Below are 14,760 nucleotides of genomic sequence, written 5' to 3'. Positions count from 1 at the left end.
GGATGCAAGAGGCTAGTTATAAGATTTCCATCAAGATATCATGACATGTGTTGTATCCCTTGGCCCCTTTCCCTCCCACAGATAACCTATGATTGTAATTTCACAACTTATGCTAATTCTCCCTCCTGTGTTTCATCCCACTGCAACTGCATTCTGCTATAGAAGTATGCTGGAAAAAGCAATTTCTCCAGAGAAACCAATATATGGTTTAATATCAAAGTTCTGGCACATAAAATGTACTTTAAGCAGAAAGAAAAACAGAGTACAAAATTTTCTTGCCAAGAGGGAATAGCAGGAAAAAGGATTTTTGCAGCTTGAATTTATAGCAAAACGAAGCTGACTGAAAGTGGCATTTATATCAAAAGTGAATATTAAAACTCATGAAAAACTATGCTTAGGTCCAAGGCGATACTAACGTATACAAACCATTGAACAGTATATTCACTATGGTAATGCTACACATACAGTATAGAATGAAAGCTTATATGAGATTAGTTCTTTTTGTTGAAATCAAATGCCAACCCACAAATTTATATGCCAATTTTAATTAAGATGGAATTAGTGCACAGCTTTCAAGGTTAACAAGACATCCTCATTTTAAAAATAAAATACCCATTTGAATTGATAAATCCATTAAAAAACAAGTATTACATTTGCTGAATGTTTGAATCAAGGATGTATGCGACATGTATCAAAGTAAAATAAAGTCCAGTCAGTCACAAATAATAGTAACAGACCAATAGGATGCTTTACTAACCTGTGCAACACCAACTAAAAATGTGCACTCACAAAGTGGACTTAATGACCACACAAAGGATTTTGGGAAGTCTTGCAGCAGGACAATAGTCACACCTATAGCACCAAAAGCCACAGTCGTGAAATACTGCGCTGAGCCAGCATTTGAGGATTTCTTAAAAAGTGATGTTAACATAAATGCAAAGGAAATCTAAAGAAAAATAGAAAACACGTTTCAGGGTGCAGGAAATCTCACTTCAAAATGTCGAAATGAGATTTTTATATGTGGCCACCTATTTCAAAAGACAAAAAGTGATGTCTATTTCACACCTCACACAGAACTTCCTACAGAGAGTACAGTGTGCCAACTTGTCCAACTTAATGTCCTGCAAATGTGTCAGGAATACATTGTTTACAGCAATGGTATCATTTTAGCTACATTTCTGCCTATGCATATATCTTATCCTTGAAAGAGACTGTCCTCACATTTGAAATTTCAAACCTCCCACACACTAAAATTGTGATGTTCCAAACAGCAAAGTCCCTATTAAAAACTTCCTCATTCTGGATGATACGATTATAAATTTAGAACATTAAACTGAGCAGTACGTAGAACTTAAAGTGAGTACAAGTTCTGTTTCAGTTTCCTCCACTTCTTACACATCGGACATGACTGTTATTAACCAGCAGCCAAAACATGAAGACTGATGTTTAGAAAGAATCAAATCAATGTCCCCTTACTGCAAGGCTTGGACTGCTATTTTAGATAACTCCTACTAAGATAATGGAAAGGCCTTAGTGCTGGGGCAGGCGGATCGCCTACTGAGATACCCTCCTTAATGTAGGGATTTCCTGGGCAAATAGCTAGCTTTTTTCATAACTATGCAATTATTATTGGAGAACATATTTGTTTAGTGAGGCTTAAACTTTTTTCTTTATGCGCATAGTTTTAATATGACTATGTTAAGGCATTATGTTGTTATGGGCAATATTATGATGCAATCTAGGTTTTTGGTTTGTTTTATTTAGGGCCTTGTCTGGTTAAAAAAAATATATGAGGGATTTTGTTTCGCTTTTTGCAGCTTGATTGTCTGGCTCTATAAGGGAATAAAATTCTACATAAATAATACATAATACTCACTTTGCCACATGGGTAAATTGCCATGATATTTTTATTTCATGTTTTGGATAAAGTACAGGTAATTCATAACGGATGACCCTAATGGAGCCTGCCCATTATGGTTGTAAGTAGTGACAGCATGAAGTTGATCACCCACATGACTCATTTTTTTTATAGCAGCTGTTAAGCAAATGCCACAGTTGTTAAATTAACCTTTTTTTTTTTTTTGCTATGGAACATTTTTGCCAAAAAAATTAAGTGAACATTTTAAATTACTGCCTATGACTGAGGGATGCTGCAAACAGCTGTAAACGTAGACTGGTTGCCAAGTCCCAAAATGCAGTCACATCAGAGGCGGGTTGCTGCCAGTTCGCCCCGGATCGGGCAAACCGGTAGTGGTGGGAGGCTCCACCCACCCACCCAGATGCTTCCGTGCATACGCAATGTCACGCAAGTGCGCTCACGAGCAAACCGGTAGTAAAATAAATTGCAACCCACCACTGAGTCACATGACTGCAGGGGTGGTAGTGGCCTTAGCTGTCAGAACAGTGTTGTAATTACCTTTCGGGGGAGATCTGTTGTAAATTTAAATGGCCGCTAAGTGATCAGTCCTAAGTCTAAGATTACCTTTGCAATAATTATTTCTTAACTGAATGGGTTTTTCATGAATGGGCAATGCATAGTAATGGGGTATTACCCTTAAGACTGAAATTCATTGGAATTTATTTCAAAAAGTTCTTTCAAAGTGTACAGGAATATGAATATAGCTTTATCTATATTTCTTTAAAACAGCCATGGCTTTTCCCAGAATTATGTAAAAGCTGCAGAAGACAGTTCCGGGATCCTGAGTTGTGAATAGCTTCTACATTCTTGTTCCCACATGTTTTAAAGCAACTTTTCCGATTACTGGGGAAGTGTTGAATATCCACATATAATACCGTTCCTGATGTGGCAGAATACTTATAGATGATTTGGATAATTACCCATTTTCCTGTGCTGTTCTTTGTTTAAAACAATACATATGCCAGAACTACACTAACCCTAGCATATATCCCAAATGTAAATGTCTGAATTGTTGGCTACCTTTGTGAAAAGATCCTAGAATTATTCCCTAGGAACATCAACAGCCAGGTGAACTCACTATTGTTAATACAATATCCACAACAGAGTAAAAAGGAGTGCATTCACACACAAATACACACACACACACACTTACGGAGGATATTCCATATAGGGAAAAAAGAAGAAATATCACAAAGCTGCTACTTTGAGGAAAGAGTGAAGAGAATGTTGCAATGATCGACATGAGAAAGGACATAACAAATATCAGACTGGAGTATAGCAAGACCCAAGACAGCCTAGAAAAAAGAAGCACAAAACAAAGATTCGTGAATTTAAAGTAACATGCAAATTATTAATTTGAAAGAAAATATTCAGGGCAATGAAGAGGGCCAGCACTTTCAGAAGTTCTTACATGAAATAAATAAAGCAAAGAAACATAGAACTGTAGCAGATATTATAATAGTACAAAATAATTGCTGTGTATATCTTTTGTAACAAATTAGATTAATTAAACTTCAAAAGAAGATAGTTTTCTATTAAGTAATGGCTCTTAATGGGTGGAAAACAATTAATATTAGATTTATGTTTTTTAGTGGTAGGAATATAATTATTCACAAATATTGTTTAATGAAAAGTACTATTCCAACAGTTTAAAATAAATTGTTTTAAAATTCATCTAAAAATTACTGCTAGAATCTGAGATTTATCCTAAAGCTAATATTATCTCCACAAGTTTCCTGCTGGAATCCACCTTGCCTCCTAGGTTCCAGTCATTCTCCATTTATTCTCCTTCCCCAGCTGATAATCTTTATTTGTATATTTATATTTACATTTATGCTTATTAGGACAGAGTCAGTTTGGTTTAGGATTAAGGCCTCAGGCTAAAACTGGGAGACTTTGAGTTCTAGTCTTGTCTTGGGCACAAAGCCAGCTGGATGACCTTGGGCCAGTGACTTTCTCCCAGGGCTAGGAAGAAGCCAATGGCCAAGTACTTCTGAAAAATCTTAGCAAGAAAACCTGCAGGGACTTGTCCAGGTAATCTCTGTGAATCTGACACAATTAACAAGGAAAAAAATATTAACCACGCAAAACCAATTTAAAAAACTAAATTTTCTTTTAAAAAAAACATACAATCAGTGCAATGACATGTTTAAATCCATCTCTGGTTTGTCCCTCAATGACTAGTTACTTTGAAACTGAAATCTGGTTACAATTGATTAAAATTGTTTAAATGTTCCTCCAACAAATTAGTCAAAGTAGGCTTTAATATTTTTCTATACTCCAGTTGTTTCATCTGCTTTCACTCTATTCTCACTCTGAAATTTTTACAGAATAGCAATAGCATTGATAATAGAAATTTTATTTAATTTAAAATAAATAACAAACTGTAGAACTGACAAAATGGATAAGGAAGGAGCAGGAAGCAAATATGGACAAATGGGAAAAGAGAAATGAAATAAAACCGAATGGGATAGTAAACATGTATCGAAGATGAAAAGTTTCCATCGTTTCATGAAAACTAGAAGCATGGATTGAACAGAACAATGGAGATAGTCCTTTGTTACTGACCACAATTGGCACTGGCAGTTTTATTGCTAAAATGAAGAATCAAATGACCACACTTGCAATCTCACTTCTGCTACCATCATTAAGCGAATCACCATGGTTGTTAAGTAAGATATTTTATGTTTGTGACTTATCATTTCACTTCTCCATTGATTTTGCTTATTGAAAGTTGGTTTGAAGATTGCAAATGGCAATCACATTACCATAGGATTATGTGAGTTATAAATGCATACCAGTTATGAACCACCTGAATAGTAATTAGATCACTGCAACACTGTGACAATCATAAATGTCAGGAGTGATCACAAAACTGTTATTTCCCTCCCAACTGTTGTAACTTTGAATGTTTGCTAAACAAGGCAACCAGTAAGCGAGAACTACATATACTTTGGACAGCTACTTCAAAGACATATGGAAAAAAATTAAGCAAAGAACTAAGTTGGAAAGATGCTGATTCCAGGAAAACCCATAATCAGTTTTTTGATTTGTTACTCCGCAATGTTTTAGAAGAGCCTGATCCAAATTACAGAGAATTTTATTATGGTATTACAAAGGTTGAAAAGTATCTGCACTTTAAAATCCCTCGTTGTGTCCTACAACCAAAGGTGGTATTCAGCCGATTCAGATCAGTTCAGGAGAACCAGTAGCAGAAATTTTGAGTAGTTTAGAGAACTGGCAAATTCCACCTCTGGTTGGTCTCCCCCTCCTGCCCCCATCGTTCCCTGTCCTATGTTCCATTGTTTTTTAGCTTGGCTGATTCACGCGGCAGAGCAGATTGTCACGTCTCAACTGAGATAAAAAACAGCTCAGCTCACCAGCGCTGACACCGATGGCCGTCTTTGAGTGCTGCACACGTGCTCTCATAGAATTGGAAAAGGAAAAGATTTGGAATCCCACCACTACCTACAACATAAACGCTTTGTTGTTCCTGCCTATAAGCATTGTGGTACAGATGTTTTTGTATGGAGGTGATCATCACAAGATGTTGATACGATTGTGTAACTATACAGTTTTTAAAAGAAGTTAACAGTGTTGTCATTGTTAAATAAATACAGTCATGGTCAAAAATGACACACAGGTTGTCCACAACTTAAGATCACAATTGAGCCCAAAATTTCTGTTGCTAAGTGTGATAAGTTGCTTTTTCCAGTGATGTTGTAACTTCGAACTGTCACTGTTTAAAGTCAAGGACTATTAGTACTTTTGTGTAAAAGATCTTGAAGTACAGATTAGGATACTTCTCTCATGACCTTTAGCAGCTTTGTATAAGCAAAAAGATTCAATATATCTTGAATCACCTTTCAAAAATTCCACTTTTCTTAAACTACTATTTCCAAACTTTTTTTCTGTTTTGGCATATATTTGAATTTTATAACATTCTAGTAGCATTAAAAAGTTATAGATCTAATTTATATAATCATTAACCATATCTATTGTAGGTTAACAAATATTATTTCAAAACAGTAATTGTTAACTCAAAAGAACTGATTCCTATTTGATGGCTAAAGCACAAAGGAAAAACTCCAGTTGTTGAAAATTATTTAACGCATTTGGAAGAAAATATATAAATAGTATATAAGAAGTATTAAAAAAGATAAAAGCACAGGAATAACCTTCAAACAATAATGTAACAACACAATCTAGAACTTATACATACTTTCATATTCACTCAAAGCAGTTTCTATTTTGTTATATAAACATTGTCCAGAGCATTATATTTAATTAGAAAAACCGTTATACTCCAATGTTCTGGTCAATATGTGAAAAGTATTGGAGAAAGTATTATTTTTACTTGTTTATGTTTGAGATTTTTGGACAAAAAACCCTATGCCAGTTTGGTGACTTTGGACAAGTCACTCTCCCTCAGCCCAATCCACCTCATAGAGTTTTTGTTATTGGGAAAATAGGAGAAGGAAAGAGTGATTAGTTAAGTTCACCTCCTTGAGTTATTTATTAAATAAATAAGGTCACATACCAAAATGCCGTGTCTTGAAGTCCCATCACTATTAAAAATTCTTTCAGTTTCTTCTCTTTTTCTGTCATAATATGGATTGTCAAATAATATCCAAATGGCGAAAAAGCAATCACTAAATAAATCAGAACGACTCCACGAAAAAAATAATCGATTTCCACTGCAGCAGATTTCCCCATTATGACAACTTCTGTTTCCGCCAGGTCTTTCAGAATGGAACGATTGGTCTTAAACTTTGGGGGGTGAGGGGAGGAAAAGTTAAAATAAATTGAATATTACCAGAGCTCTTGCAGATTGTTTCTGTTTTCAAAGTCAGAGATAAGCTTGAATATATCAAAGGGGAAAATCCAATTTTGCCCAAGTGAAAAATCCGATCCTGGTTTTATTCCTCCTGTCTACAACCCCAACCTACCCACTATGCTTTTTCAGGTCTGCTATTCAGGATCCCCAACCATCTCAAACAGATCAACTGACTGATTTCAATTTATACCCATCTCAAGTTCATGACTCTTGGCAGCCTAACAATGTTAAGAGAAAAATATGAATGCATAAAAATACAAAAAAACAAAAACAAAGCAACAGCTGAAGTTAAAAAACAAGCAGGAACATCAGTTACAAGTTAACATAACTAATGAATGTGCTCAGCCCCACCTCCTGATTCTCAGGCCTGGTAGGTATACAGGTTCAGAAATATTTCCTTACCATATTTATCAATGCCTTCAACAATAGTAGTTTCTTAAAAATTCAGAGAAATACTTCAGAGATAGATCTGTCTTAAAATAGCCCACGTTGGAAATATATAGCACAGTCAAACATTAGGAGATGACTCATCAGAAATATTTTAGGACATTTTGTATTATTTTTTGGTCTATAAAATGCATTCCTCCCCCACAAAAAATGGGTGGAAATGTCTGTTGTGCATCTTACAGAACAAATGTTGCCACAGCCCCATTCACCCACCAGCTCCCACCCACCAGCCTCTGGATCCCAGCAATTTGCCTCCTTACAGGAAACAGCAAACAGTCTGGTCAGCTTCAGCACAGCTTGACTTAGCATGAGCAACTGATTGACAGTTGTATCAGGCTCCCAGAATACTGCCAATCAGCTATTCTATGCTGCAGGGATCGTCCCCACCGCCATCTATTGTTGCCTCCATTTTTGGCCTCTGCATGTCCCATTTTCAACCTGTTCCAGGTGATGGGGATAGGCGGCAGCAGCGGAAATCCCCACTGCCTGGAACAGGCGAAAAACAGGACATGTGGAGGCCGAAAACGGCGTGCAGAGGCGGCGATAGGTGGCAGCAACGATGGACGGTGGCAATCTCCACAGCCTGGAGCAGTTGATTGGCAGTATTCTGGGAGGCCGATACAATCATCAATCAGCTACTTGTGCTAAATCAGGCTGTACTGAAGCTGACCAAGCTGTTTGCTATTTCCTGGAAGGAGGCAAACTGCCGGGAGGCAGATTTTTTTCTTTTTTCCTCCCCAAAAGCTAGGTGCGTCTTATAGTCCGAAAAATATTTTATATCATAAAATGCTTTATAATTTTTATGTTTTAAAATGTTTTATAAAATTTATCAAATTTCAATTGCATAAGAGTCATTAGTCCCAGATTTTGGATGTACTCTATTAGTTAGCCCATTTGAAGTACTTGGTTAAAAAAAAGTTTGCCCTATGATGCCCTATTTCATCCAGTTAAAGGTTACACAGCAAAGAGTTTTAGTAGTGTACAGATATTAAAATTATATTGAACAGCAACTTAGTAGGACCAGTTCTTTCCTTGGAAATGGAAACAAATAAATTACTAATTAATTATATTAAACTTTGAAACACTGGGAGTTTTATTAATTGTTTCGTAGGAGTCTGAGAATGCTTTGCTCCTAATGGAGAAATCCTAATTTATATCTTCTCAGATATGAATGAATGCTGCCAATGTTTATATGCCACATTACATACAAATGGGGCTTATGTATCTTGGTTTAGTATGGTAAATCTAAGCCACTGTAAACCATATTTTCTTACTACTGATTGTGAACTTAACCAGCTACAATTTATTCAATTAATCACTTTAATAAATAACAACTTATGTGATAAATAACCCAGCCACTGTCAAAATTCAAGGAAAAAAACCAGTACTTTTTTAAAACTTCAACTGTATAAAATTCTAAATTATTCAACATTTACTTCTATAATTGCTGCATCAATGCAGATCTGTAGTGCTGTAAATCCATGGTTCCAGTATACTTCAGCTTCACACATTTCAGAAAACTTCGAACAACTAGCTGTGGAATAAACGAATTATATGAAAGAAAATATTAGCTTACTTTAATTGTTTAAATATGCTAAAACTGGGCTGTTTCTATTCTATATCTTCAAATCCCAACAATCTTGTGAACTCACTGTATCTCCCTTGTTCTATACCATGATGTGATGGACTAATGGCCCAATGGATCTATGATGGCCAATAATAATTCAAATCTCCAGAAATATAAAAACATCTATTTAATGATCTTGCTATATTTACTCCTTTGATATGTCATCCCTTTCACCAAATTACATAATTTGCATGACCTAAAATCACATCCAATACCTCTTACTACCTATTACTACTAAACAGTTTTATTATACTATTTTTATAGAATAAATTCCTTACATTCTTATTTCAACATTGCACAAAATTAGGCAAGATAAGTGCTCTGTTTTTTCTAAAAAGCACATATATCTTATATACTTACTTTTTGATTCTAAATGGCTTGAAGATTCTGGAATCATTTGTCGAGGAACTCTGAGATGGTAGGACATAGAATCCTTAAAAATTACACCTATAAAGTTTTCTAAACTATGAAGGCTGGCTTCTTTCATTTCTTGTTCAGTTAGAAATTCTTGCACCTTTTTTCCTACAAAACATCAAAAGCTTATTTTATAGTGATAAGAGTGCAATAGTATATGTTCAAATGTTCCACTCATTTGTGAACCCAGCAAAATAATAAACTATTCTATTTGTACTTACCAGGGATAATGACATTTGCAAACTATATTGGAATTGCCACATTCTCAATAACCAAATGATATTCATGATATAATTGCACTGTTATTATTAACTCTGGGATTTAACATGCAGTTTATACATCTTGTAAATTAGGAATGAACATCCAATGTAAAACATGCAACACTTTGTGCTAGTCCTTTCAAAGTCAAGCAGTCAAAGCTTGGTGGTGCTATATTTTAAAACTACTTAATTTAACCTATTTCTTCTTCAATACTATTTTGAAGCAAAAAAGAGCATCCTATTGTTTGTTTGGGACTTTTTGCATGTTTAAATTGCCAAAAACTGAAAACAAGTTTTAAAATTCTGTTTACATAGGAGGAAATAGATTTTTGTGCGGGGATCACAACTGATTTGCATTTAAGGTTTGTAACTTCCAAAGGAAAAACAGTTTTATTTAGGACAAAATACCATACAGATTCTTAGTACCTTCTGGGCAGTATTCTGAACGCATTTTGTGCATGATCTTTCTTGTCACATTAGTTATGGGTGTGTAGCCTACAATAAACTCAGAAACACTTGTGCGATTTGTTGAATAAAGAACTGCATCTGGCATCCTGTCATGTCTTTTGTTTGGCTGGATCATGCTTATGATAATGAGCAAACCAAGTAAGGAAAGAGGGATGAGGATTTCCTGCACAGATGAGAAAAGTAAAATAGAAATGAGTAATAAACAATAATTTGCAATTATATTTGCAATAAAGTGCAGCACATACAACTGCAACATTACAACATTAATTAAAAAAACATATTTTAAACTGTGGAAAGTTATCACCCAGCCCTCTCCCAGAAAAATGAAATATCCTAGGAAATATTGAAAAGGCAGATTATATTTCTCTGGATATGAAAAGGAAGAAAAATGTTTTATAAAGAGAGAATAGCTCCCTGTAGCTTCCTGCCTCCACCCACTTTGTCAATGGGCCATTAAGAAGGCCAAGTCAGTCCCTTTACATAATAAAGAGTTCTCCCTTTCAGCTCCAGGGGGATGGGATTAAGGCATGATAATATTGGCACTTTACCCAACTCACCACATGGCATCTGAGAACTCAACCAAACCTAGATTCAAAACGCAGCCTAGAGAGTTGCCCCTGTATGGCCCCATGGAAGTCTGACAACCAATCAGAATATAAGCTCAAGATCAAAGGCCAGAGAGGGCATAAAACCAGGGACTCCACTTCTCTTCCTTCCTTGCTTCCCCTTGCCTTCCCTTCTCTTCTTCTCCACCAACATTGAAGCATGTGATCACCTTTTCTGTTCAGGACTCAAGCCATGTAGTCCTGTCCACCAATAAACCATCTTTCCAAGCAGCCTCCATGTCTCCAGTGTCTTTTTCCCCACTTGGAGCTGAACCCAGAAGGACATTTCTTTCATCAAAACAAAGCACAGATAAACACAGCCTAGAATCCACCCATTCAGAAAACAGGTGGCTTGGTAAGAGGGATTCATCATAAAGCACCCATTTATCCGAAGGCAAACTGATAAGACTGTTCCCCACAACCTTCCCAAATTCCCTGGAATAATTTTTATTATCCTGCTTGCCCATGCTTTGGGTTTTTTTTTCTCCAGAGAGCCCAAAGGCATTTTTGCAGATGACTTTAAGTTAAAATTGGAGGCATGAGTATTAGGCATGTCTGCTGCTTTTAGCTGACCAAAATATGTAAAAGATGGGATTAAAATTATAATAACAATAACAGTAATCGGATTCCTTACTCCAGGGGAGGGATACTGAAAAATCCCCACTCCATCCTGATCAGCTGGGTCTGAGAATAGATGGGGGCAGGGCCAGTCAGAGGTAGAATTTACCGGTTCTCCAAACTACTCAAACTTTCCTCTACTGTTCAGAACCTGCTGAATACCACATCTGGACCAGAGCATGTCCAGAATATCACAAAATGCAGCCTTTCTGGAACATTTATTTCCAGGAAATGCCTCTTTATTTCTATAATGGGCTGATCAATAGGGACCGAGGAAAAATAATCCAGAATGGTACATTACATCTCTACTGTGAGATGTATGTAAAACAGATGAGCAACTTCAGGTAAGTTTTGAATATTACATGCACATGTTTGTGTGTGTGTGTGTGTTGACTGTTGAAGTAAATACATAACACACCATCTTATATATCAGAGTTGGACAATACAATTAGCCTAGCAATCGTACGTGAAATTAAAGATTTTCCTCTTTGGATAGAAAATCCTTACACCCTTGAACAAGATGCATGGCCAGCTCCCAGTTTCATCAGTAAGTTGAGTTAATTGCATGAGGGAATGAGTAAGTATGGGTGAAGAATGCTCTAAAGCAATAACACTTAACTAAGTGTGGAAGTCAGTGTGCTTGCTTCTTGTTAAAAGATTTTAATTGCTTCTCTAATTAATAAGGAGGGAAAGGAGTCCTACTGAGCTTTGTGTGCATGTGTGTCTTAAATAAACTCCATGTCTTTTTTAAACAATGCTATATAACAATATGCTCTTTCAAGTTACCTGATCACAGTCATGTGTAAACTGTTGATCAAAGCAAGCAGAAAAAATGTGTGCTTAAAGAGCAGTGTGTTTTCCTAAAAGGGAAATTGAGAAAATTAAAGGATAGTTTAGATTTTTTAAATGAAAAACTGTGCAAGAAGCATCATTTGCCTTCTAATCCTTCAGGAGACTCTATACCTGTGATGGTGAACCTATGGAACGTGTGCCACAGGTGTCATGGGGAGCCATGTTAGCTCCAGCCAGCTGACCAGCCTTCTTTTGAGGCCATTTTCCACAGACTTCCGGTTTGGCCGTAGGGTCGTTTTTCGCCCTCTGGAGCCTTCAGGAGGCTTCCCTAAAGACTCCAGAGGGCAAAAAACGGCCATACGAGCAAACCAGAAGTGATTTCTGGTTTGTCCATAGGGCCATTTTCACCCTCCAGAGCAACCTCCTGAAGGCTCCGGAAGTCAAAAATCGGCCCTATGGACAAACCGGAAGTCACCATTCCTGAACTTCTGGGTTCCCCATAGGTCCTTTTTTGCTCCAGAGGGCTTCCGGGGGGGTCAGGGGGCTGTTTCCGCCCTCCCCAGGTTTCTAGAAAGCCTCTGGAGCCTGAGGAGAGTGAAACAACTGTGCCAAAAGCAGTTTGTGTGTGTGTGTGTGTTGGTCGCGTGCATAACATTATGGGTGTGGCACACCCGTGCACGACCCCCCTATGCTCCCCTCGCTTTTGGTATGGGAGCCAAGAAAGGTTAGCCATCAGTGCTCTATACCATTTCAGACACGTGGTTGCCCATTAAATGAAGTCTTAATCAAACGAACTGACTTCATGCTTTATCAGCTTTAGAGATATCTGAAACATCATGAACTTTAAGCTGCTCTGTATTTGAAGTAAAACCATCAATTCAATTTTATACATTTCCCACCCAAAACATGATTTTTTAAATATGATCTAGGGAAGAAGTTAATTCATTCAAAATTCTCATGGGGAAATGCATAAATCTGTGATTAATGGACTTCTCAAAGAATGTTTTGAAAAGGGTAGATATCAGATTTTTTTAATATTTACATTGTAAAAAATGTAATGGTTGTCTGATTCATATGATTTGGCCAGGTCCATTTATGGTTTGTTTTTACTTTGTCATAACAAATGTTAACATTATTCTGAATAAAAATATAGTGGAGATGCGATATTGTATTACACTCCTAAAATATGGAATGTACCTGTATGCCAACTTGCTATGTTTTATATAAATCATTTGGTTTAATGTTGAGATGAGGTTAAAATACAATACTTCTAATCAACTCACCTGAATACTTGTCCTTTTCGTCCGCCATTTAATTAGGCAGTTCTTATATAAAAGAACTCGAGTTTGTCGCCATGTTCCTCCTTGTCTCGGAACTTCTGTAGACATTTTGTGTGTGTTTGTGTAACCTGAAAAACAATGCATGTGGTGTGCACATAAAATTAATTTACATCTTCTTTAAATGCCCAGATTTATATTTTTTCTATTTCTGCAAATGGTACTTTACCAAAACAGCAATGTAAAGTTTGGGGGAAAAACATTATCATTCTTATAAGGCATTTTGTTATCATGGAAATGTTCAATAGAATATTTGGAGCTTACCCGTATTTTTCGGAGTATAAGACGCACCTTTTCCCCACAAAAAGAGGGTGAAAATCTGGGTGCATCTTATACACGGAATACAGCATTTTTGGCCTCCCGAAACCCCGCCCCCTTTGCAAAAATGGACGTGCAGTGGGTTTGGGAGGCTTGCAAAGTGCTCCTGGGGGCAAAAACGAGTGAAAAACTGGCTGTTTTTGCCCCCCCAGCCCCCAGGAGCACTCTACAAGCCTTCCAAAGCTCTGCATGCTTTTTTTTTGCAACAAGAGGCATGCAGAGGGTTTGGGAGGCCTGCAGAGTGCAAAAACTTTTTTTTTAATTTACCTCTTCAAAATCATGGTATAAATACGGTATATTCTTAAAAATATGGAAAAATACGGTATATTCTTAAACTCAACTGTTTCATTATATGTACAGAATTTATGTATCACCCAGCTTAGACTTAGACATAGAATAACTTTATTGTCACTTGAATGCATGCTAATTAGCATACATTAAAATGAAATTCCATTGCATACAGCTCTGAAAAGGTCACCACTTCCAAAATACACTACATAAACATGACAAAATAAATAAATATATAAATACAAAATTATGCAGTTTTTGTTATAAACTGTCAACTAGGCAGTTTGTAACAAAATAAAAAGCTGAATATGCAGAACATGATAATCAACCTAATATAAATGGGAATCCAATGCTTGCATTTATAACAAGAATATTGTAATGAAATCATCAATTGCTTAATATAAAAGAGTTTGAGGAAAACAAATGAGGTGGATGGTGGGTACATTTCCAGGGGAATGTGTTACCCAACAAAGCGGCATCACTGCATATCTCTTTGCTCTCTCCTTATGCAGGGGCCTTAAGCATTCTCTCTTAGCTTGCATGCATGGGCTGGAAGGCTTTAACCTGAAGTAAAGGGACCCTGAGGTATCATAGATCTGAGGTTTCAAGGCTTGATAGATCAATACTCCATGCCACATTTTGTAGTTTATCTTTAGAGGCAAGCTGGTGTGGAGTGCATTATAGTAGTCTAAGCACATAGTGATGAGAGTATGAGCTTTTGTTGACAGAGGTTTACAGCTCATGTCCAGACCATCAGATTTGCAGCAGTTAGCAGTTTCCCAGACTAAAGCAAAATTGGAGTACAACAAAAATTAAAATATAGTATACTAA

The 14,760-nt window shown here is 36.6% G+C and overlaps 1 protein-coding gene across 1 annotated transcript in view; it reads right to left on the bottom strand.

Annotated features, from left to right (window-relative positions):
• Positions 1-14,760, bottom strand: part of LOC106552449 (cholesterol transporter ABCA5) — a 59,771-nt gene that overhangs the window by 42,995 nt on the left and 2,016 nt on the right. The window contains exons 3-9 of the mRNA XM_087710203.1: positions 13,270-13,394; positions 9,930-10,134; positions 9,190-9,351; positions 8,639-8,736; positions 6,459-6,688; positions 3,072-3,213; positions 758-946 (exon numbers count right to left, since the gene is read on the bottom strand). Coding sequence (XP_087566329.1) covers positions 758-946; positions 3,072-3,213; positions 6,459-6,688; positions 8,639-8,736; positions 9,190-9,351; positions 9,930-10,134; positions 13,270-13,374 — 1,131 coding nt within the window. The 5' untranslated portion in view covers positions 13,375-13,394. The remainder of the gene's footprint in view (positions 1-757; positions 947-3,071; positions 3,214-6,458; positions 6,689-8,638; positions 8,737-9,189; positions 9,352-9,929; positions 10,135-13,269; positions 13,395-14,760) is intronic.

Source organism: Thamnophis sirtalis, unplaced genomic scaffold (genome assembly GCF_051295495.1).
Source record: "Thamnophis sirtalis isolate CommonGarterSnake01/CBP01778 unplaced genomic scaffold, rThaSir2_p1.2 scaffold_3, whole genome shotgun sequence".
NCBI classification, from domain to species: domain Eukaryota; kingdom Metazoa; phylum Chordata; class Lepidosauria; order Squamata; family Natricidae; genus Thamnophis; species Thamnophis sirtalis.
The sequence above is the reverse complement of the archived record's forward strand: the minus strand, read 5'-3'. Positions and strand labels throughout refer to the sequence as shown.